Here is a 25309-nt window from a genome sequence, read left to right on the forward strand (position 1 = left end):
CCAATGGCGCCTGTGACGCGTCGTCACATCATGACATTACGTGGCGGCGCAGCATCACTTACAAGGCCTTGCAGGGTCTCTCAGAGGTTATGTCCGAGGTCTTGTGAGGCCTCCAAAACGACTTCCAGTTTCTACCAGAAGTCGCATTCAGAGGCCTGGCAGGGCTCCGTGTTGGGGCTCCGACGTGACTTCCGGTAGAAACTGGAACTTGCAGGAACAAAGAATTATGAAGCGTTAAAATCGAGATGTGGAAAATATGGAAAAAACGAGAAGCAGGACTAAGATGTGGAGATTTGCTTCAGAGATCCAGACCGTGGGGTGCTCCGAAAAATTAGTAATTATAATTTGGTCTTTTTTATTTTAGTTTTTTATTTTAATTGAAGTATTATGATTGGATATATTAATTGGATGTTTCTTATTGGAAAATCAATAAAAATGATTTTAAAAAAGAAATCAGAACTCGCGTATGAGGTGCTAAGGTGCATCGTGTATGAGGTGCTAAGCACACACACCCCCCAAAAATTGTGGGTGTTCTGGCACCCAAGGCCCCCTAGACCTGGTGCCTATGGACTTAATAAAATGCCCAGATGCTGTAGTAGCTCCAATAGTTTATTCCTGTTGTTCTTGTGGGAAAGCAAGATTACCTCTCTCTCATTTAAAAACAAAACAAAACCCACAAAGAATAGGGAACTTGTTAACAGAATCACAGCAAGAAGCACTAAATGGCTCCACTAGATTCACGCCAGCAGTACTTCCTCTTACAGATGCAACTCAATATACTTACTCCTTCCCTGTTAAGACAGGGCTGTTTCTGGACTGCAACAAATGCAGATGAAGCAGTAAACCTGTTGCAGGCCATACCATTTAAGACTGCAGGGGTGGCTCACACGATTTAACGTTCTCCCTACAATAAAATGCAGTACCTCCTTGCACAGAGGAAACTGGCAGCCAGCCCTTCTCCTTGCCATGTGGTTTTTGATAGGTAGGGATTTGTTTTTCTCAAGATAACTGGATTTCCTGAGTCCCCCATGGCTGAAGTGGTACTGCCCTGGAACAAGTTAGCCTCATGATACACTAGAAGTGAGAAGGAAGCCATAGTGGGAAGAACACAGAGAGAGATTGTGTTATCATGTCTCAAGTTCCCAGCACATCCAGTAGATGGCACCCTCAGCCAAACCTTACAGCTTCTAGGACTGCTACAAAAAGCAAATGCATGTCTACAAAAGTTCACTCAGTGACAGAAAAAAAGCATGTCATCCCATTCATTGTTTTAAAAACAAACAAACAAAAAACACAGAAACAAAAATGCAGGCAGGCCACAATGATGCAGAGCTAAAACTTGTCTGGAAATATTGCCATTTCCTCCTTGATTCGGTTTTCCACAAGTAGCGTGAAGCTGCTGTCTGTGTTCTGAATATTATAGCTGACAAAAATCTGCTTTTTCGTCTTGCTGGCTGAAAGAAAAACAGATGCAAAGACTGAGCAAAAAAACGAAGGAGCTAATGCTGCAGCTTCAGTAATGAAAAATACATTTATGTTGTTGTTGTTTACTCATTTAGTCGTGTCTGACTCTTCGTGACCCCATGGACCAGAGCAGTTCAAATCCTACAGGAGGGTCAGCAATTGATTAAGGGGAGGAGAGAAAATAACCTAATGGCATCTGAAGTAAGCTACCTGGCATCCTTCTGTCTCAAGAGGTGAGGTCAAACCGCTGTGTTAGCAAGACCAAAGTGACTTCCCTGGGGTGCAAGCCAGGGTGGTGTATATGGAGGGCCTGGGCTGCCCAGAAGACAAGACTCCTCTCTTGTCCTCACTGATGTGGTCCAAAGGAAAGCAGAACAATACGTTTGGCACCAGCTTGGCTGCAAGAGTTGCCGGAAGGAGGCGTGCAAGGCGCCATCCAACCATCTTAGGGACTCCACTCCCAATTTGTGTAGGGTTTACTCCTTCGCCTTTTCTTCTCCCCAAGATGTCTTGCAAGGCAGCAGAGGTTTAGCATCAAGAGTTTTCCTTCTCCTAGATGGCTACCTTCCCAGGTGGATCTGCCCCTCGCTTCCCTCTACAGCACGTGCAGAAACTGCCTTCTTGACCGTTGGGAAACAATATTGGTCTCATCCACTCAATTTGCAGGAGCCTGTCTTCGCATGCAGGGGAAGTCCCTAACTCGCCAAGGGTTTGAGATCCATCGGCTGCCCTCACCAGGTTTAGCTGGACAGTCAAAGCCATTTCCTGGGTGTGTCCACTGTCACATGCTGACAGCTTCTCAGAGCCACGGGTGAGAGCTGAGTGCAGGATAGGGACCAAAGGTGGGCAAACTACCCCAGAAGGAGTTTGACGTGTCCCCCACCAGAGGTACTACCCCTCCCTTCCCCTAACACCTCATACACCCCAAACTATCTGCATAACTCAGAATGAATATGATGTTTTAAAAAGAGTGTACACTGCCATAGGCTTATTTCTCTTCAAATGTACTACAGGAAGATCAGGGAGCCGTTTTCCACCTGAGGGCCACAATCCCTTCTGGGGGCCAAAGCCTCGTGCCAAAAGTGGATGGTAAAGGTAAAGGGACCCCTGACCATTAGGTCCAGTCATGGCCGACTCTGGGGTTGTGGCACTCATCTCGCTTTATTGGCCGAGGGAGCCGGCGTACAGCTTCCGGGTCATGTGGCCAGCATGACTAAGCTGGTTCTGGTGAACCAGAGCAGCACACGGAAACACCGTTTACCTTCCCGCCGGAGCGGTACCTATTTATCTACTTGCACTTTGATGTGCTTTCGAACTGCTAGGTGGGCAGGAGCAGGGACCGAGCAACGGGAGCTCACCCTGTCGTGGGGATTCGAACCACCGACCTTCTGATCGGCAAGTGCTAGGCTCTGTGGTTTAACCTACAGCGCCACCCGCGTCCCTAAAGTGGATGGAGCAATGGATATAAATATTAAGCTTTGGACAGTAAAATCATTTCAACACATACCCCTCTACATCCTCCATCTAGGCAAGCAAGCAGCACAACCAGAGTCCAAAGACCCATTGCAACCAGACAAATATACTCAAGGCAGATGCAAAGCAGGGCTGGTGAAGGGCGAGACCTAGGCAGAGGGTGCATGCCTGGGAAGAGTCCCTAGGGAGGCCTGGGGGGGGGGCACATTTGACCTCCATGCCTGCAGCTCCCTGCTCATGTGTCAGGGGCAGGCCTGCAATAAATCACACTGAGTAAGTGAAGTTAACTCTTTATTCAAGGATGCACGGTCTGCTCAGGAATGCCAGGCCTAATGAGCACAGCAACTCTTCTCGGAAGGGCAGAGATTAAAGGTCCCCCCACCCTTCCACAGCTCCTACCCAGGTCCTTCCCAAGCAATCTGAGACTGTGCCTGCGTGAAGCTAACTTCTCCAACTTCTTCGTGCCTCTCCTAGTTCTGGTGGACCAGGGGCAGAGGAGAGAGAGCGGAGCTGGTTACTGCAGGAGGGGGAGACACATGACTCTTCACCAGCCAGACTTATCTTTGCCTCTTGGCTTCCCTCCTGTCCTGCCTCTGCCTCCGATTCTGGACTTCTCTCTGCCACAGACTCTCCCAGCTCACTAAGCCCTGTTACCTCTTCAGCTTCCAACACTTCCTCCTGCTCCCAGTCTTCTCCTTCTGACCCACCACCAATCTCCAGGCTCTAAGCCTTTTTCCCTTGGGGGTTCCCCAGCTGGTGCCTCCCACCAGTCCTCTGAATCCAGCCAGACCATGGCACCGTGTGGCAGTTTAAAGGTGCACACAATTACGTACCTAATTTTTGGGCTAGTGAATTGGAGGTGCTATTGGAGGAGTCGCCAAAGAGTAAGGTAGACGCTGGAATGGAGTCCTGGAAAGAAAGCAAAAAAGTGTGGTGAGTTTTTCTCCATCCTCCAGAAGTGACTCTCTTCTTATCTCATAAAGATACGAGAGAGAGAGAGAGAGCACAAGAGGGGCTTGGGTCATGGCAATTTAAAACAGATCACAGACACAAGTAGAGCCATCAGAGCCTGGCCTAGAAAAATGTTTCCATGCTTCTTAAACAGCTGCACAAGACAAGTTTTAAAGTCTGTCCTGAGGTCCAGCTAGCAGAGAAACCAAGCCTGGTTTTGGAGGGAGGTATACAGAAGCATTTTACTCAGCACTGCTGTGGGTTGAGCTCCCGTTGCTCGGTCCCTGCTCCTACCAACCTAGCAGTTCGAAAGCATGTCAAAGTGCAAGTAGATAAATAGGTACCACTCCGGCGGGAAGGTAAACGGCGTTTCTGTGTGCTGCTCTGGTTCTCCAGAAGCGGCTTAGTCATGCTGGCCACATGACCTGGAAGCTGTACACCAGCTCCCTCGGTCAATAAAGCGAGATGAGCGCCGCAACCCCAGAGTCGGCCACAACTGTACCTAGTGGTCAGGGGTCCCTTAACCTTATAATACATCTCTGGTCTTCAACCAGTGGCTTGCAGCTTGATCTAAGGTGTGTCATAACAGGAGCACTACCACCATGCAAATACGTGCAAAAGATTAAGAAGCAGGGCCCCAGGTGCATGTTTAGGTTAAAGTTGGGTCCTGTGTCTGAAAAGGCTGAAGATACCTGCTATATATCATTAACCAGAATCCAACAGCAGTGCCACAATATCCCTTTTGGGCTGGAGTTATGTCCCTTCTGTGCTACACCCGTCACAGAAACCTGTTCAAGATTAGCCAGAGAAGGACTCATTCACTCCCTGGCTACGGAGTATTTTGCTTCGTATCCTACTTAAGGAAAGCTCAGCAAGCAGAATTCAAAATAAGCAGAGCTCCAGAGGAACAGAAAAAGGCCTGTGGCTCCCACATTAGCCAGAGAGAGAGAGAGAGAGAGAGAGATGCACTTGCTTGTAATTGACCCTGTAATGTCAGAAGAGAAACTTGCAGAAGAACCACTCAAGCAAACTTCACCTGCTAACTAGCCAAGGGTGTCTGATTGGACCCAGGAAATGAATCTGCCTTCAAATACGGTGAAAGGGACAAGGCATTACATATCTAAGAAAGGGAAGGGAGACCATGCTGGTGCAAAAGCTCCTTGTTCTTTTTGCATTTCATATTGCTCTCACCTCCCCTACATCCTGCAGCTCCCACAACTCTGTGTGTGTGTGCGTGCGTGTGTATGTACAGTGCTTTTTTCTGGGGGGACGCATACCCTTAAACATCTTGTGAATCTAAGTTTGGTCTCATTGAGGGACAGTGTTTCAATGTGAGTACAGTGGTACCTCAGGTTAAGTACTTAATTCGTTCCAGAGGTCTGTACTTAACTGAAACTGTTCTTAACCTGAAGCATCACTTTAGCTAATGGGGCCTCCCGCTGCTGCCGCGCCGCGGGAGCCCGATTTCTGTTCTCATCCTGAAACAAAGTTCTTAACCTGAAGCACTATTTCTGGGTTAGCGGAGTCTGTAACCTGAAGCGTATGTAACCCGAGGTACCACTGTAGGAAAATGAGAGTACCCCTAAACATATTTTTTTTATAAAAAAAAGCACTGTGTATGTGTGTGTGTGTGTGTGTATAATGAAGTGGACCATGAACCAGGAAAACTTATACCTTAATAAATTTGCAAACACTCCATGCATTTACAGCACCTGCCTTTCCCCCAAGGATCCTGGGAACGCTATAGTTTGTTAACTGTGCTGCGCTCTCTTGTTTGTTAACAGTGCTAGGAATTTTCCCTCTGCAAGGGTAAACTACAGCTCCCAGGATCCTTTGCGGTGCGTGGAAGAGTCATCTGCTTTAAATGTCTACTGTGTCAGCAGCTGCGCTTTCCCGATCTTAAAACTCTCCCATTAACTGATTCTATTAGGAGAATAGGATGGTTGCGGACATCATCATCATCAAAGCCTCTGCATGCTTCTCCGAGGGAGAGGGAGAAGCCCGATTTGAGCCCGGGGAAGCTTTTCTCTGCGCACGTCCTCTCCAGATCGGATAGCACCATGGCTCCCTTTCCGTTTCCAGCCTACAAAGAGGGAGGCCAGTGGTGCGACGGCGGGACGGGGGAACGAAGGAAGGAACGAATATTTAATTGCATCAGCCATAGCAATGCGATATACAAAGAATAGAAATAAAAAGTCACATTATATAAAATACATTTTAGGGGTTTGAATCCATAGTCAAAGAGTGGATCTGATTCTGATTGCAACCTTTGCTGTCACCTGCTCGTCTTGACCTGCCGAGAGAAAAAGGACAGTGTGGCAGTGGCTGGGCGACCAGGAATGGACAATAAAAAAAGAGGGGGGATAACCTCCATTCCTCAAGTCTTTTGTGCATGCGCCACCGATCCGCGACGGGGAAATGTGAAGTTGCAAGCAACGCATCCTCCCCGTCCCGTCCCCCCCGGTCTCCCCCACTCCTCCAACACCGGGCTTCAGAGCACCCGAGAGAGAGGACTCACGCGCGGGGTGCACATGGCCACGGCCAGGTTGCCGAGTTTGGGCTCTTCCCCGACCCAGAGGAAGAGCGAGTCCCGCAGGCGCATGGCGTGGAAGTGCACCAGCTGCTCCGACAGGCGCCCGCAGAAGTTGTGCACCGAGATCCGCTCGCCCGCCGCCCCCATAGCCGAGACCGGCTCGGCGGCCTCTTCGCCCGGTTCCGGCAGCTCCTCCATTGCTGCAGTTCAGCCGCCGCCGCCGCCGCCGCAGGCAGGCCAAAGCAAGCGATCCCCGAGCCCTTCCGGCAGGCTTTTCACTTTCAGTTTGTCAAAGGCGGCCAAGTTGGGCTCGACTCCCTCTTTTTTTAAAAAAACCAGCTACCCTTCAGCGCAGCCTTAACGGGCACATATATATATACACACACACATATATACATATACATATACATATACATATACATATACATATACATATACATATACATATACATATACATATACATATACATATACATATACATATACATATATGTGCCCGTTAAGGCTGCGCTGAAGGGTAGCTGGTTTTAGGGAGGAGATCAAGTCAAACTTCCTTTTCTTTTGTCGCAAGGCCAGAATAATGGGGAGCTAAAAAGTATTCACTGTTTACAGGGCTGGATTTAGGTTTGATGAGGCCCTTAGCTACTGAAAGCCATGGGACCCTTTATATGCCCAGCTGTCCTTTGTCAACGACAAATTGTTGCTGGTTTTTGTGTTGAATATATGCTATATGGTAATTTATGGGCCTCACAGGTCCATACACAACACAAAACGCTGTATGTAGATTTTATTTTTATTTTTTTATCTTATATTTTGGAAATGTACATCCAGATTTTTTTCCTTTAAATTTTTTGGTGGCCCCCAAGAGAGTAGGGCCCTAACCTATAGCTTGTTTAGCTTATATGTAAATCCGGCACTGACTGTTTACTATTATATCCTAATGGATTATTGCAGTGCTTTTTTAAAAAATTTAAAAAAATGTTCAGGGATACTCTAATTTTGACTCCAGAAAAATCACCATTTTATAGTTCAATGTAGGGGAAATAAATACAGTACGTGGACAAAAGTACAAAGATTCATAAAATGTTTAGGGGTATGCGTACCCCTGTGTCCGTCTGTCCTGCCCAGAAAAAAAGCACTGGATTATTGAATATTGCTTTATTTCAGGGGTGCACGACCTGACACCCTCCAGATGTTGTTGGACTACATCTCCCATCATCCCTGATCACTGGCTATGCTGGCTGGGGCTGATGGGAGTTATAGTCCAGAAACATCTGGAGGGCTGCAGGTTGTTCATCCCTGCTTCATTTGATAAAAGTTGTTTATTTTAAAGTTATTGTGACTTGGGTCAGATGGGCGGGATACAAATAATAAAATTATTACTACTATTATTTCCAGAGGGGTGCGGGGGGGGGGGGGGGGATGAGGCTTGCAGCCATGTGAGGTCTCCAAAAACAAGAGAAGAAAGTGTGTTTGTGTCATAGGCTTTATGGACTTGCTAAAATTCAGATGCAAGCTTTGAGTTGCATATAACTCTCTTTCCAGGATATACCTGCTGAGCAGAAAATGAAGATGAGATCATAGATTTCCTAAGTGTCTGGACTAGATGCAAATCCAGTAGTTAAATGTTCACAGCAAGGTCTAAACTGTGGTTCTGACTGTGCTGGCTGTGGGGTGTGTGCACTGCATTACTTTATGCAATGAGATCATCTGAACATAACCCTGTATGGGAAGTTTTAAATGTCTGGTGTTTCGTTATGTTTTTATATTCTGTTGGAAGCCGCCCAGAGTGGCTGGGGCAACCCAGTCAGATGGGCGGTGTATGAGTAATAAATTAACATCATTATCATCATCATCTCCAAAGGTGTTTTGCGGCAGAGTTCTAATTACACAAAAAGTACAGGTAGTCATGTTGGTCCAGTTAAAACAGCAACAACTCAAAGCTAAATGCTTTTTATTAGACTAAGCCTAATGACCCATCTCATGAGCTGAAGGAAAAGTACGGGAGAACACAAAAGACTGCTCACAACTTTGTGACATTCTGGTTGGCCCTAATAGGGTATTACCCTATTGTGGTTTTTCAGTTTGTCCTAAGTCTGTTTTACTGAGAAGCTCAATGGCAGTTCAGTGGGATTACTCCCTAGTAAGTGCAAAGCCCCTGTGTGCAAATACAGCCCTTTTCCTATACATAGTTAGAATACACCTAAGCCTTGTTACACAATCCGCTGCATAGGTGTGAGCTGGAAGTGTGCACGGGATTTCAGATCTTACAAGGAAGTAAGTTGTTCTGCTTTCGATGAGACTCACTTCCTGGAAAATTTGCATAGGATAACAGCTTTAATCTGGTAACTCGGCATTAGCTTTTCACAAAGAATGGTCCCCCTCCCTTTTTTTAATTAGCTATCGCCCACCAAATAAGTAGCAAAATATGGCTCACTTTTTAAGACTTCTTAGGTTATCCATGCTGTAGTTGCAGCCTAACCTACCTCACAGGGTTGATGTGAGGATGAAATTGATTATATATATAATCTGTTTGGGACACGTGTGGTGCTGTGGGTTAAACCACAGAGCCTATGACTTGCCGATCAGAAGGTCAGCGGTTCAAATCCCCACGACGGGGTGAGCTCCCATTGCTCGGTCCCTGCTCCTGCCAGCCTAGCAGTTCGAAAGCACGTCAAAGTGCAAGTAGATAAATAGGTACCACTCCAGCAGGAAGGTAAAAGGCGTTTCCGTTCACTGCTCTGGTTCGCCAGAAGTGGCTTAGTCATGCTGGCCACATGACCCGGAAGCTGTACGCTGGCTCCCTTGGCCAGTAAAGCGAGATGAGCGCTGCAACCCCAGAGTTGGTCACGACTGGACCTAATGGTCAGGGGTCCCTTTACCTTTACCTTTTTATAATCTGTTTGCTTATGCACCCACTGCTTTGCTTCCTTTCTTTAAAAAAAAAGGCGGGGGGAGAGATCTGCAACAAATCAATTGGTTCTGTGGAACATCTCAGAGTGTAAATGTCAGACAGGCACCAGCAACCTAGAGGAGTGATGTCTCATCTGACCACTAGATGGAGGATATTTCTTATTCCTGCCTGGGGTCTCTTGCCTGTTATAAATATTAATGAGGCACCCAGGAGTTGCTGATTCAACTTTTTCTCTGTTCCTGTGTGCTGAATTTAAAGGGGAAACGTGTCTATTTAAAGATGTACCCCTGCTTGAAAGAACAATCTTGTAAAATTGGCAGTACACAGACTTAACAGAAATAAGCAACAGTTATTTCTGCAATCTCCATCCTCCTTTTTCTAGCGGCTGTGGTTTTGAGGGTTGCCATCGTTCAGAAATTCACCTTGTTCATTGTGACTTTTTCTTTTTAATTGCAGGGATGTGCCTTTGTGTACGTTTGTGCAGAGAAAATAAACACAACTTGCATGTGTGAGATGTCCAGCGGAATGGGAGGGGAACAAGCTACTCTGCAGAACAGGGTGTAAACCCCTGAGTTGTGGGTGCTCTTCTAGCTGGCTAGTGGTCCAAACTAGAGGTCACCAGCCCTTCTCATATCCAGGGGCACATTTGGAAGTCTAAGAAACTCAAAGACACCACAAAATACCTATTTCACCGAAGTAAAAAGCTGGGGAGACCCCCACCCCCAAAACACAAAAAAACAGTCAAAACATCAACACTCCCCCTAATAAATAAAGCTGACAAAAGGAAGCCCCTTCCTGCGAAAAATACCTGTCACAGACCCAACCAAAAACAACAACAAAAGCAGGGAGAGCTCATTTTGAACAAAACTAAAAATTTGAAAGCACAAGGAGTCTCGAAGGACACCAGGAGAGTATTTGAGGGTTCCATAGTGCCCACAGGCAGTGCTTCCCCCCCCCACATGGGGGTACTCAATGGTACACAGTACCGGCACCCCCTTTTTCCAGAAGAAAAGCACTGCCCACAGGCACCAAGTTGGGGACTCAACCACTAAAACAAAACAGCTACGTGTTTTCCTCGCAGGGGAAAATGTTGAAAGCAATTTACATAGTTGAATAGCTACTGACTGAAAATTCCTGTTAAGCTGGGTTGGTCTCCTGATGGCTGGAGAACTCAGGTTTGAGCATGAGATACTCAGCAGAGCATAGAGAAGGTCACTCTTCGGACTTTGGGGGAAGGGAGCAGAGCAATTTGAATGGAGGGATGCAAATTAGTAGCTGAGTCCATTGTTTTTTGAGATTCTGCTGCTTGCTGTAAGTAGGGTGCCTGTTTGCTCCCACTGTGCTCTGCTTCAACATGTTTCAATAAAGCAAAGACCCCATAAGTCCTCAGGGCTTTTTTCATCCTGGCTTGCTGGGACTTCACACCAAGTGGAAGTGGACTTCAATTCTGGGAAAGAAAGTTTGGGAGGCTATCTTGCCACTCTTGTAGCAATCTAAGGCCCGGGGGCCGGATCCGGCCCAATCACCTAAATCCGGCCTGTGGGTGATCTTGGAAACATTGTGTTTTTACATGAGTAGAAGGTGTGCTTTTCTTTAAAATGCACCTCTGGGTTATTTGTGGGGCATAGGAATTCATTCATTCCCCCCCCCCCAATATATATATATATATATATATATATATATATATATATATATATATATACATACACACACACACATATATATATATGAGAGAGTGTCCGGTCCCCCACAAGGTCTGAGGGACAGTGGACCGGCCTCCTGCTGAAAAAGTTTGCTGACCCCTGGCTTAGCCCCACCAGTTCTTGCTGTTGTACTTTTGCCACATTTCTCAGTCTCGTGAATGAACCTATTTCTACAGAGAGGTCATTGTCTAAACCCAAAGAATCAGGAGGCTACACATGTTACAGCACTTGCGGTACCCACCCATCAACAGATGATGGCTGTTGCCATCTTTGATGTACTGGTCACCTGTTGATATGCTGGTCACCTGTTTTGTGGTCAGGAGAGGGGAATGGGGGACTGCTTTGAATTCAGCACCTGTTCCTCCCTTCCTCCAGCTGGCGATCAGTGCTGTTGTAAGGGGTACTAAGATAAGCTATAGAAAGGAAATAAAATGCTAATGGCACTATCCTATCAGAGAGAAGTCATGCTGAGTTCAGTAAGGCTTGCTCCCAGGTACTGGTAAGTAGGTACAGTACAGGGTTTTTTATTTATTTTATTGAATTTATCTACCGCCCTATACCCAGAGGTCTCAGGGCGGTTCACAGAAAAGATCACGATATATAAAATCAAAATAAGAACACACACACAATGAGTCACATTTTAAAAGGGTATAGGATGTCCATCAGGTCAGCCAAAGGCCTAGTTTAAAAAAAAATGTTTTTACTTGGTTCCTAAAGGTGTATAATGAAGGCACCAGGCGAACTTCCCTGGGGAGAGCATTCCACAGGTGGGGAGCCACTGCAGAGAAGGCCCATTCTCGTGTTGCCACCCTCCAGATCTCTCGACGAGTTGCAGCATATGTAATGCTGCTATTACTTAAGTCAGAAACCATTTTTATAATATATGTCCAGAGAATCTGTCAGTTCTGACTGACCTGGATAAAGGAATTTACACAATCACCTTTGTGTCTGGTATTGCAGCCATGTGTGTGATGAGGAAAAGGCAGCAAAATTAATTTGGTCTGTAAGTTGATTTTAAGCCAACTTTCGAAGGGATGTCTTTTTTCAATGTATGCGAGAAATAAGACAATTCTATATTCTTGACATAGCAGCTAGTCTTCATATTCTCTGCTTTTAAGCAAAGGAAGAATGCAGCCAAGAATGAAAAGGTTACAGGGTGCTGGGTGGCAGAGATCCTGTTTTAAATGCAGCTAGTTTCCAAGACTAGGCTGGTTGCCTAGGAAACTGCAGAAGGTGGAATCTGATGGCCTGTATGGCCCGACTGAGCGTCAGAGCTGTGGGAAGAGTTTCAATGAAGGAAGGAGGGATGTCTCTGTGGAAGTAAAAGGATACCTCGAAAAAGGAAAGTGGGACAAAAAATTGCAAACCGTGAAGATTTATTGCCCAACGGAATTTTTAAAATGTGCATTGGAGAAACAATATCAGTTTAAATTACGTATACAGTAAGACCCAGTGAAATATCTCTTTCAAGAACAATGAGGAAATCGGTATTGAATATGATGGTGCATCTTCTCAACATATATATGGAAGTAGTGTTTAGTGTTTGTTTCCTTTAAAGAGCACATTCTGTTTCCAATCACTTCCCCCAGAAATAGGGGGGAAATTAGGATCTTTTAAATGTCACTCTGCTGACGGCATTCGGAAAATTAAACCCACCTACTACAGCTGCATTGGCTTAGGAATACTGTGAGTGTTGGGAGTATAGGGTGTTAGGGGAGGGGGAGTACCTCTGGTGGGGGACACGTTGTGCTCCTTCTGGGGTAGTTTGTCCACCTTTGGTCCTCATCCTGCACTCAGTTCTTACCTATAGCTCCTAGGAGCAGTCAGCACGGGACAATAGCCACACCCCAGGAAATGGCTTTGACTGGCCAGCTAAACTAGGTGAAGGTAGCTGATGGGTTTGAAACCCGCGGTTAGTCAGGGACATCCCCTGCACTTGAAGACCGGCTCCAGCAGATTGAGCAGACAAGACCATCAGTGGGTCCAACAGTCAAGAAGGCGGTTTCTGCACATGCCGCAGAAGGAAGTGAGGGGCAGACGGGGCTCATCGACCTGGGAAGGTAGCCCTTCTAGGAGAAGGAAAACTCAGATCCTAAACCACCACTGCCTTGCAAGACATCTTTGGGAGAAGAAAAGGCTAAGGTGTGAACCACGGGTAGGCAAACTAAGGCCTGGGGGCCAGATCTGGCCCAATTGCCTCCCAAATCTGGCCCACAGACGGTCCGGGAATCAGCATGTTTTTACATGAGTAGAATGTGTCCTTATATTTAAAATGCATCTCTAGGTTATTTGTGGTTCCTGCCTGGTGTTTTTACATGAGTAGAATGTGTGCTATTATTTAAAATGCTTCTCTGGGTTATTTGTGGGGATAGGAATTCATTCATTATTATTTTTTTCAAAATATAGTCCGGCCCCCCACAAGGTCTGAGGGAGAGTGGACTGGCCCCCTGCTGAAAAAGTTTGCTGACCCCTGGAGTAAACCCTACACAAATCTGGAGTGGAGTTCCTAAGACGGTTGGATGGCGCCTTGCACGCCTCCTTCTGGCAATTCCTGCAGCCAAGCTGGTGCCAAACGTCTTGCTCTGCTTTCCTTTGGACCACGTCAGCAAGGCCAAGAAGGGGGTCGTGTTAGCTAGGCAGCCCAGGGCCTTCATACACGCTGCCCAGGCTTGCGCCCCAGGGAGGCCGCTTTGGTGCTGCTAACACAGCGGTTTGACTTCACCCCCGGAGGCACACTCCACTGCCTCTCGAGGCAGACGGATGCCAAGAACTCTGGGTGTCATCAAAGTTGCACTGTTAATTATATAATAGGCCTTTTCGGGAGTGGTGGTGAATCCAGGACTGCAGTTTTGGGTTTGGCTGATCCTTGCCGCCACCAAGATGACAGGCCTGGAAAGTCCAGTTTTTTAAAGAGGCGACCTACACAAACGAGTGCTGCTTTTGCTCAACTCTCTTTCAGACTGCAGGGGGTTAAATGCCCTTTCAGGCACTCCCTCCCTTTCTTTCTCCTACAGGAAAACCTCTGCCTACATGTGCATGTGTTGGAAAGGCAGTTTGTCAGGAATCCCAGCACATTCAGACACAGCAAAATACAATATCCATGGAGTGCTATTCTGTGGTTCCCTCATATATCTAGAGGAAACATGTCAAACAGAAGACGTGCGTATCGCAATAATAGACCAAAATTGGCTCATATGCAGCAGAGAGCATCCTATGCTGTCTGTATAATCAATATTTGACAGTGCTGTATTGAGTATATAAGGTAAGGCAGGATTACTCTGTTCCTTGGAAAGGGAATAAAGAATATCGTTGACAAAATTCTATGCTCAGGTCTAAAGATTTGCTTTGCAAATAAAACAGCAAAGTCTTGTCTCACAAATATGGAAAACATGAGGTTATACATACCGGTAGGTGTCTCTTGATAATACTTTTATTTTTACACTTGATTTTAGCCAAAAGGCCGAGAAGCTGTGCTCCTTCACACTCCCTTCCTAATTATTATTATTATTATTATTATTATTATTATTACCCCACCCATCTGGGTATAACCTTTTAATCTTTGGTCCTTGTTTCTATCTTTTAAAGTATGCATGATATAATCACCTTTTAATTACTAGAGTTTTTTTTATCCCTTACCTGTTTTAAGTCTTATGTGTTCAGTTTATTTGTTGTTGTTTTTTAATCTTATGCTGGTCTGTGACTAAAATAAAATTTAATACTGATACTTTTATTTTTCTTTCAATTTCTTCCAATTTTTTTGGAAATCTTGTAGTCTGGGAGTTGTGTCACTTACAAAAGGAATATGAGGGTGTTTTTAAAACAAAAAAACCAAAAAACCCAGCCTGGTAGTTTAGCAGAATATCTGACACTTTTTAATTATATATTGCTCTATTCCATTTTAGAACGCTTGTATATGACGGCGGTTCGAATCCCTGTGACGGGGTGAGCTCCTGTTGCTTGGTCCCTGCTCCTGCCAACCTAGCAGTTCGAAAGCACGTCAAAGTGCAAGTAGATAAATAGGCACCACTCCGGCGGGAAGGTAAACGGTGTTTCCATGCGCTGCTCTGGTTCACCAGAAGCGGCTTAGTCATGCTGGCCACATGACCCAGAAGCTGTACACTGGCTCCGTCGGCCAATAAAGCGAGATGAGCGCCAAAACCCCAGAGTCAGCCACGATTAGACCTAATGGTCAGGGGTCCCTTTACGTTTACCTTTATGTGTTTTAAGATTATACGGACTTTTATCTGCTACAAAATTGCATTTTCTATTTGTTGTAACTTGCCCTGGGACTTCCTTGAGAAGGGCGGGTAATAAATCTTATAAATCATAACCAAGAATTGAAAAGAGTGAATACTCAAGGGATAAGAATTGGTAATTGGCTTCTTAAGTAGTAACGAGGAGCATTAAATGTCACCCAATTTTATTTGAAGGTCAATTCCACTTATGTTCAGTGAGGCTTCACTCCCAAGCGTAATCTTGGATTTGCAGTTTCGCTTGTCTTGTTTCTTCGGAAGGAAGATCCATTGTGTTCAGTAAGGTGGATAGTTTTATGGGAATGGAGAATAAGCGCTATTAAATTCGGTGGATCTGCCCCACCCCCGGAGTAAACACACAGACCAGATCGAAACGTGATACAGTTATAGTTCTAGCTGGCTAGAAAACAAAGGGGGAAAATAAGCTGCTCCTTTTAGCCACTTGCTTTTGTTGTTGTCTGTCTGCTGAGCACACAGAAACAGAATGAAACGCGTTGCCTCTGTTAATAGCAGGTTTGAGATAAAGCGCTGCTGCGACCAACCACTCAGGCTGCGTTGCGAGGAATATGGTGTGATACAATTCACGCCCTCTGTCTTCCGTTCCTCCACAGGCACAGCAGCAAAATATGCAAGAGAGCAAATACCAAACTGTTACCCCCTGGCTTGGATCGTTTCATCCTCTCTGCAGGGAGGGAGGGAGGGAGGGAGGACAAGGCGGAGTTCCCCTCCCAGTGACGATCTGGCAGAAGGCAGCCGGCAGCCCTGAGTCACCCCCTCCCGATATTATGTTGCTCGAAAGCAGCTCCCTTGCCAGCTTGAAATGTAGCCTCTCATCCCTGGAAGATGGGAAGCTGACCTCATCATTGTCTCTAGAACACCGGGCAAGGCGTAGACGGGAAAAGAGAAGACGCCGATTAGCAACAGTGTTTATTGGCTGGGAAGGAAAGAAGTGCTGCGTCCTCAGAAAAGACTTTAAAAATGAACCCAATACCTTCTGAGACCTTATTTGCAATCATCATCATCAATTAAAATTAAAAAAAAAACATGGCGGTGAATAACATAACATCAGCAATAAAATTATACCCACGAATCGCACTGCAAATCAAACGAGATTGATGCATCTACATAGCTGAATCGCTCCTCAGGGAAATACTGGGTGAGCCGTTTAGATAACCCAGGTCATGTAAAACGCTCCAGACGGAGCAAAAGATCTTCTTGAGACTGGTGACTGAATGCATTTGTTCTGGAAGCAGCCTCACCCTTTAATGATGAATTGTCCGGCTGAAATTCATCATTTGTTTTTGTTTTTTTTTGAAGGTATGCGTGATACCTAGACAGCATCCTAAAAAGCAGAGACATCACCTTGCCAACAAAGGTCCGTATAGTTAAAGCTATGGTTTCCCCAGTAGTGATGTATGGAAGTGAGAGCTGGACCATAAAGAAGGCTGATCGCGGAAGAATGGATGCTTTTGAATTATGGTGCTGGAGGAGACTTTTGAGAGTCCCATGGACTGCTAGAAGATCAAACCTATCCATTCTGAAGGAAATCAGCCCTGAGTGCTCACTGGAAGGACAGATCCTGAAGCTGAGGCTCCAATACTTTGGCCACCTCATGAGAAGAAAAGACTCCCTGGAAAAGACCCTGATGTTGGGAAAGATGGAGGGCACAAGGAGAAGGGGGCGACAGAGGACAAGATGGTTGGACAGTGTTCTGGAAGCTACCAGCATGAGTTTGACCAAACTGCGGGAGGTAGTGGAGGACAGAGGTGCCTGGCGTGCTCTGGTCCATGGGGTCACGAAGAGTCGGACCCGACTAAGCGACTAAACAACAACAGTGCATTGCCTTGTATCTTGCTTTTGATCAAAGGAGCAAAGAGAATCAATGCGCTTATTTGGTTATGGTCCCCGAACCAGCTTTTTTAAAACTTCTTATTCCAAATTATTTGGAGCATTGTAGCTGGGATGAGAAAGGGCCTTGCGGGTTTTGTTCAGTTGTATGACCAGCTCCTCCTCATTTTGTTCACGTGAACTAGCCTGCTTCCAGCCACACCCGGTGCCAACCCAGATATAGCTGTGGATCTGACTCGAGAGCTTAAAAGGCGCCGTGGTCCTTGCCTCCTCCTCCCAACAACCACCTTGCTAACAGGGAGACTCGTCCTCATTCAAGTCACCCACCGCGATGCAGCCACCCCACTGGGCTCGCTCGCTAATAAACACGCCCAGACTCGTGTTTCCGCCTGCAGAAATGGGGAGCCAGGCAGGGGAGAGAGTGGCCTGGCCTTGCACCTTTGCATACCAGGCCTCGATCTCGGGAAAGCACGTGGGGAGAAGGACGGCCGAGAGAAACTGCAGCAGAGGCCGCGCCCGAGCGCGCTGCCTGCCTGCCACCTTGCAGCGTTGGCAGCTGCAAACGGGGGGCGGGGGGGGGCTTCTCTTAAGAAACAAAAGGATGGGGGGGGGGAGAGCCGGAGGGCGCGGCCGGATGCTGCAAATGCCGGAGCCCTGCGCGCAGCAGATTCTTTTTCTCTTCCCTTCCTCCTCTGTCCCTGACCCCATCACGTTATCTTTTCTCACTGGGGGAGTCGAGAACAAAGCCACTCCACTCCATCCTTTAAAAGAAGAAGAAGAAGAAGAAGAAGAAGAAGAAGAAGAAGAAGAAGAAGAAGAAGAAGAAGAAGAAGAAGAAGAAGAAGAGTCGGGGGGATGTTTCGACTCCAAGTATATTTCAGGGGGAAAGTCCTGCTGGAGACAGAGAGGGACGAGGATGGAGGCTGTTTCTGTGCCTCCGGTCCATTTCAACTTGAAGCTTCCAACCGCCTTTAAATACATGGGGCGTCACCCAGGAGGGGCAGGGAGTAGCTAGGATTTTTGTTATGGGGCAGGCCTCTTGTTGGGGAGGGGGGAGAACTTCAGTTGGCTATATATTTTTATTTATTTTGTTGTTGTTGTATTTATTAATTGTATTAATAAAATATTAATTGTGTTTATTAGTTATACCGCCCTATACGGGGCCCTCAGGGCGGTTCACATAATAAAATAAAGATATAAACCCAAAAAAATACATAATAAAAATAAAACAACGACCCAATAGGCCCCCCTACAAAAAGCACATTTTAAAAGGGCATAGGATTTTTATTGATATTTGGTGGCGGCTGCCCCACCCTGTCCCACCCCCCGCTACACCAATATACAGTACAGTGGCACCTCGGGTTAAGTACACTGGTACCTCTGGTTACGTACTTAATTCGTTCAGGAGGTCTGTTCTTAACCTGAAACTGTTCTTAACCTGAGGTACCACTTTAGCTAATGGGGCCTCCCACTCAGTGGCATAGCGTGGGTTGTCAGCACCCGGGGCAAGGCAAGTAATTTGCGCCCCCTCACCCGTGGATTTGCGCCCCCTAACCCGTGGATTTGCGCCCCCTAACCTGTGGATTTGTCCTAACCCCAGATGTTGCGCCCGGTGCGGCCGGGCCCCCCTGTACCCCCCACGCTACGCCACTGCTCCCACTGCCGCTGCGCCGCCGGAGCACGATTTCTGTTTTCATCCTGGAGCAAAGTTCTTAACCCGAGGTACTATTTCTGGGTTAGCGGAGTCTGTAACCTGAAGCGTATTTAACTCGAGGTACCACTGTATATATATCAGAAAGCGAAGGGAGAGGAGAGATGGGTCAGCAATTACGATATGACAGACAACCTCGAAGCAAATGTCTGAGTGCATTCTAATAAAAAATAAAAATAAAAAATCAACCGGGGGTGGGGGAGAGGGGATGGACGGACTTCTGCGGACCCGTCGTCTCCCCGCGTCCCCCCCATCCGCCGTCAGCTACTGGGAGCATTACATCACCCGAGCCGAGGAGGCAGCTGTGAATGGGAGTAGGTGGGGCTTGGGCTGCAGAAAGGCGGGGATCGGCGCTCCCCGTATAAAAAGCAGCTCCCGGCCGAGGCGCTCCCTGTTGCTTGTTGCCGGTGCTGAAGAGAGCCGAGGTCAGGCAGGTGGGCGCGCCGGAGGCAGAAGCGGCCAGCGAGTGGGGGGTCAGCCCGGAGTCAAGCCGTCGCCATGCGTGAGATCGTGCACATCCAGGCCGGCCAGTGTGGCAACCAGATAGGGGCGAAGGTATGGTCTGGACCAGGGGAGGACAGGGGGCGCGTCCCTATTGTTACACGCGCTGCAGGGAGTCGCCAATTCCAGGCGTTCCACGCGTCTCTAACTCGGGTGGGGTTCAATGACCTCGGCCTCCTGCGCATCAGAGGAGCCTATTCAGCAACTCAGCATTCTCTCTCTCTCTCTCTTTTTATGTCTTCGTCTCACAATTTTGAGAGATGTATTCTTCACCACCTCGACCCCCGCTCGGGTCTGCTTCCTCGACGGCGCGTTCATCCTACGCTGCAGCCGGTTCCTTTGTTACACGCCCCTTGCAGAGGGGAGGGAGGAGAATAGAAAATGCTGGTCGCGATTGATAGCCACATTTGTTGCCTTTGATGTGTGAGCTGCTAGCAGGAACCGGCGCTCTAATAAGGGGTCTAGAAAAAGGCGTTTCCTCGTCCCGTCTTGTAGGCACTTCGTGCTTTGAGTCAGCGCACATGTCACCAAATCACAATCACAGGCGCACACACAGAGTTCGAAATCGGGGTGTTGGGGTTTTTTTTGTGTGGGGATGGGACTGGATCTGGTGCTTCAACAATAATTTTATTTATACCCCGCCCATATGGCTGGGCTTCACCAGCCGCTTGTTATATTTTTGACAAGTAAGGGTAGCTGGTAACTCAATTCCCAGCCACACCCTCAGTGCTGGTACAGAGACAATATAGCCTTCAGTAAGTCGAGTGGGTCTATAGTCATCTCTAGGCTCACTGGTATCCTAACTCCTAATACAGTATTGGACTAAATTCTGCAGTAAAGGGGATTTTAAGGTTCAATGAAAGGGACTCCGTCTCCACGTTGCTTCCCTTGTGCAGGTGGACTGTCACAGGTGCTTTCTCTGAATTCAGTTTGGGTAGATCATATGAGCCTATTATTTTGAGCTTGACTTGTTTGGGGATCTGGTTGCCCCCGCTGGGCTTTCCTCTTCCCTTTTGTGGAAGGGAACGAAGAAATACTGAATTCGCTTTTTAAAATATTTAGAGTTGGCGCTACCACCTTGGCAGGCTATGCAGTAATAGTGTGGTCCACACAGCATGTATCTCGAGGCTCTCAAGTGAATGGAAAGTGTTCTTTGATCTTCTGCGACATTGCAGGGAATTATTTCAGTGAGCATAAAGCACACACACACCCCACCTTGCTTGCTCAGAAAACATTGTCACAGATCTGGGGACACATGCCCACTGGTCCTTTCATAAGGGAGTTTCCCTAGCAGCTTCTAAGGTTACCTTCTCAAGGATATGAAGCAAAGAGTGGCTTTCTGCTGCCATTTTGGTTATGATCATGGGCAGAGAGGCTGGTGCTGGTTTGGTTTTGTGTTTGAGAGAACAGCACCAGGAGACAATAGCCTTTCTAGCGCCGCTAAGGTGGGGCGCAAGTGGGTGTGTACATGGGCTTGGTGGCACCTTTTCCTCCCCACTCCTGCACACAACGAAAGATCATCGTTCAACTTTAAAATACGGTTACAATTGAACAAAGCCAAGAACATTCAAGACAGAGGCTTTTGAATCTTTTGAATTACAAAAGGTAGAGCAGAGAAAATACCTACAAACGTAAGGAGTGATTTATTTATTTTTAAGGAAAGCAGTGCTGAAGAATTTTCTGCAGCCATCCTTTTCTCACTGCCCACCATGCAACATATTTCAGAATTATAAATGGAGATTTTAAAGAGCTGTCAATGGCATCCTGGTGCATTGTGGCTTCCTTTGTGGGTTGCATGTGGAGTATCGCAGCGGTGCTGTTTCTTTGTGCTTCGAGCTGCTGTCAAGGCAGCCACCTGGGCTGCAAGAGCCGTTAAGCGCTTGCCTTGATCTGCCTCATTTCCCACGGCAGAAGCTCTTTTCAGCTGGGAATCTGGCAGCCCTGACAACGGGATTTTGGCAAGGCGTGCCAGCAAGCGGCATGTGTTTTTTTTTTGGGGGGGGGGAGGGGGAGTCAGCCTTCTAGCCATTTCAAAGGCAGTTGCTAATAGCTCTCCAAAATTCCCATTCCAGTTCTGGGAAGTCATCAGCGATGAGCACGGAATTGACCCCACCGGCAGCTACCACGGAGACAGCGACCTACAGCTAGAGAGGATCAACGTCTACTACAATGAAGCGACTGGTAACCTTGGGGAGGGAGCGGGGTGTGTGTGTGTGAGAGAGAGAGAGGGAGGCCGGGGAGGAAAGCTGCTGACAGATTCTTCAAAAAATGTCACGGGCACTGGGAGAGCAGCGTGACAAAACCCTGGCAAGCCGGGGCCTTTAAGCAGCTATTGAAATCCTTGGCAACGCTTTAATGCCTACTTAAAATTCAAGCCTGGTTTCATTAGGCTGTTCCCTTTAAATCTGCACCTCCCCCACTCCTTTTATCTGTTTAGAGAGTTGCTGTGTCTCTCTGGTGAATAGTAATGAGGTTGCCAAGAGCATAGGAGCTGCCTTGTGTTGGGTTTTGTGAGGATTCCCCTCCCCTCCCCAGCCCACGAAATCTGCTGACAGCAGGTCTGTAACGCTGAGTGTCTTTTGTCGTCCCTCCACCACCACCACTGCAGGTAACAAGTACGTGCCCCGTGCCATCCTTGTGGACTTGGAGCCTGGCACAATGGACTCGGTCAGGTCTGGACCTTTTGGGCAGATCTTTAGACCTGACAACTTTGTCTTTGGTAAGTGTTTCATCATAGCTGTTCTAAAACGGGTGGCCCAAGCGAAAATGAACTCAGAAGCTCAGGTCCTCTCTGCCTAGATCAAGGGTTTGCTGGCTAGAAATCTACCGATCTGTTCCAGTTCACCTTCAGCACCTCCTCTTCTCCTCCACCAAGCGAAGCAGTCAGCTTGGCTTGAAGCCAATTGGCATTCACTCCCATCAGCATGTGCGGTCCTCTTTAAAGTTGTCAGGCATCAATCTCTGCGTAGGGTTCTGCCATTATGAGCTTTCACAATAGGAGTAGGATGGGCAAGTATGCATTTCCTGTTTCCCATGTATTGGCAGAAAAATGGGTCAAGGGATCATTCCTGCATCTCTCCCATGGTGAAATGGATGAGATATTCCAGGATTTGGGGCATATCGCCACAAGAGAAAGGGCAGCCTTCTCTCCCTTAACCAGAACACACTGTGGATAGCTCAGTCGATAGAGCATGAGACGCTTAATTGCAGGGTTGTGAGTTCGAGGCACACGTAGGGTGAAAGATTCCTGCATTGCAGGGAGTTGGACTAGATGATCATCGATGTCCCTTCCAACTCTACAGTTCTATGATTCCATGTGTCAGGGGCTGGCCAGTGTCAGATGCCAGAGACTGGTCTGACTCAAACAAGGAAGGCAGGCAGTCACAGAGCAGCCTTTAATGAGGAGGAAGGGGGTAATTGCCCCCCTTCCTTCAGTGTTCTCAGTAACAGAGAGAACAGTAGATTAAGAAAACTCGCAGTCGGAGGAGGAAGAGATAGACAGCCCTGGTAAAGTTGCTAGGCAACCAGGAGGGAGGGAGAGTTTGGAAGGCTCTTACTTTGAGAGTGGCGAGGATGTTCCTCCCTCCCCTCGGACTAGGAAGCAGGAAAGGGTTAAGGAGCAACGAAAGCACAGGGGCAGAAGGACAGGGAAACAGGGAATCAGCGCCCTTCGTGCTGCAAAAGGGGAGGAGATTCGGAGTGAACAACTGATACCCTGAGAGAAGTTGGCTCAGTGCCGCTCTCTTTGTAAATAGACTATAAACCTGTCAGAGGCTCATTAATTCTTATTGGAAACTCCTGTCCATATCTGCAGACCTGACACTATGCTAGATTGACCATGGATCCCTGTTGCATGCAAATTTCTTGGCCATGCGGTTTAGCGTTTGCATGCTAATAAATATTTGGAGAAGATATATGAAGGAAATACCAGTGTTCTAGCACTTGATGGATTGCTTATCCAAGAACACAACAGAACCATTTCTTAGGGCTGTTACAGACTGTGCCCCCCCTGAAGAGGTCATAACCAAAATTTAAAAAGAAATGCACATTTTGGCTCCAGCTGGTTTGCTTTAGCAGTTCCACCCTTTATGCATTGAAAGTGTTGGCAGCTGTAGCTTCTGCTCGTTCATCACCTTTCTGCTTCCTCCTCTAGGCCAGAGTGGTGCTGGAAATAACTGGGCCAAGGGCCACTACACGGAGGGAGCGGAGCTGGTGGACTCTGTGCTGGATGTGGTAAGGAAGGAGTCAGAGAGCTGCGACTGCCTGCAGGGCTTCCAGTTGACCCATTCCCTGGGCGGTGGCACAGGCTCTGGGATGGGGACACTCCTCATCAGCAAGATCCGGGAGGAGTATCCCGACCGGATCATGAACACATTCAGTGTGATGCCGTCCCCTAAGGTGTCGGACACAGTGGTGGAGCCCTACAATGCCACACTGTCCGTCCACCAGCTGGTGGAGAACACGGATGAAACCTACTGTATTGACAATGAGGCCTTGTACGATATCTGCTTCCGCACACTCAAACTCACGACTCCGACATACGGGGACCTCAACCACTTAGTGTCGGCCACCATGAGCGGCGTCACCACCTGCCTGCGGTTCCCTGGCCAACTCAATGCTGACCTCCGCAAGCTGGCGGTCAACATGGTGCCATTCCCTCGCCTGCACTTCTTCATGCCCGGCTTTGCTCCCCTCACGAGCCGCGGAAGCCAGCAGTACCGGGCCCTGACAGTGCCAGAGCTCACCCAGCAGATGTTTGATTCCAAGAACATGATGGCGGCCTGCGACCCACGCCACGGGCGCTACCTGACTGTGGCGGCCATTTTCCGGGGCAGAATGTCCATGAAGGAAGTGGACGAGCAGATGCTCAACGTCCAGAACAAGAATAGCAGCTACTTTGTCGAGTGGATCCCCAACAACGTGAAGACGGCCGTGTGCGACATCCCTCCGCGAGGCCTCAAGATGTCCGCCACCTTCATTGGCAACAGCACGGCCATCCAGGAGCTGTTCAAGAGGATCTCTGAGCAGTTCACGGCCATGTTCCGCCGAAAGGCCTTCCTGCACTGGTACACCGGAGAGGGCATGGATGAGATGGAGTTCACGGAGGCCGAGAGCAACATGAACGACCTGGTCTCTGAATACCAGCAATATCAAGACGCCACAGCGGATGAGCAAGGAGAGTTTGAAGAGGAAGGCGAGGAGGACGAGGCTTAGGATGGCGCTGGTTTAGTGCAGTGGGGCAAGTTTAGTGCAATGGGGCAAGTGTTTTGGGGCACAGTCTGTTCAGCTCTGCTGATGCATGCTTTTTCAGTTCAACTTGGTGCTTTCTCTGCTGGCTTTGTCAGCAGATTTACTCGTTGTGTAACAGTAGTTGCAAAAGAGTTATGAAAAAGTCTTCTGTCTAAATGTCTGATACAAACATAAAAGGCATTTGTGTTTCACGCTGTTGTCTGGATTCTTTTATTGTGTTGTAAAACTGCAGAGCAGAAATGAAGCCAAGTCAGGGAACAGTGGGAAATTATTATGCTACTTCTGCGACAGAAGTGTTGCAGCCGTCATGCAAGTAAATAAAATGTGAATGAAGTGGACCGATTATCAGAATGCTACATACTCTTCCAATTAACATTTGGCACTGGAAAAGTATTTGACCAAGGAACAAACAGGCATGTTCTTTGTAATATATTTAGATGATTATGCTCTCCTTGGGGTGCTAACACTATCTTAAAAGATAATGTTGATTGTCATCCTTAGGCTTCTTGGTGTGTTTCCTAATTGAGCAATGAGGGACCTGTGGTCTTCCAGATGTTGTTGGACTCCAACTCCCATCAGGCCCTGTGAGCATGGCGAGTGGGAATTTTAGTCCAACATTACTTGGAAGGTCACAGAATCCACATCCCTATTTAAGGAAGCTGGTGTATACTTTGAAGACAATGGCAAGAAACATTTTTTTTAACAGTG

General features: G+C 47.5%; 2 protein-coding genes across 2 annotated transcripts; one reads left to right on the plus strand and one right to left on the minus strand.

The window, feature by feature from the left end:
- Positions 1-596: 596 nt before the first annotated feature.
- PSMG4 (proteasome assembly chaperone 4) lies at positions 597-6658 on the minus strand. Its single transcript, XM_028737837.2, has 3 exons — positions 6407-6658; positions 3771-3846; positions 597-1454 (listed from the first exon to the last, which is right to left on the minus strand). Exons 1-3 carry the CDS (start codon positions 6617-6619, stop codon positions 1333-1335), a joined length of 411 nt encoding a protein of 136 aa, XP_028593670.2. The 5' UTR covers positions 6620-6658; the 3' UTR covers positions 597-1332.
- Positions 6659-19231: 12573 nt separating this feature from the next.
- LOC114600951 (tubulin beta-2 chain) lies at positions 19232-24792 on the plus strand. Its single transcript, XM_028737840.2, has 4 exons — positions 19232-19405; positions 21424-21532; positions 21960-22070; positions 23505-24792. The coding sequence occupies exons 1-4, from the start codon at positions 19349-19351 to the stop codon at positions 24563-24565; spliced, it is 1338 nt and encodes a 445-aa protein (XP_028593673.1). The 5' UTR covers positions 19232-19348; the 3' UTR covers positions 24566-24792.
- The last annotated feature ends 517 nt before the right edge of the window (positions 24793-25309 follow it).

This window comes from Podarcis muralis, chromosome 8 (assembly GCF_964188315.1).
Source record: "Podarcis muralis chromosome 8, rPodMur119.hap1.1, whole genome shotgun sequence".
NCBI lineage: Eukaryota > Metazoa > Chordata > Lepidosauria > Squamata > Lacertidae > Podarcis > Podarcis muralis.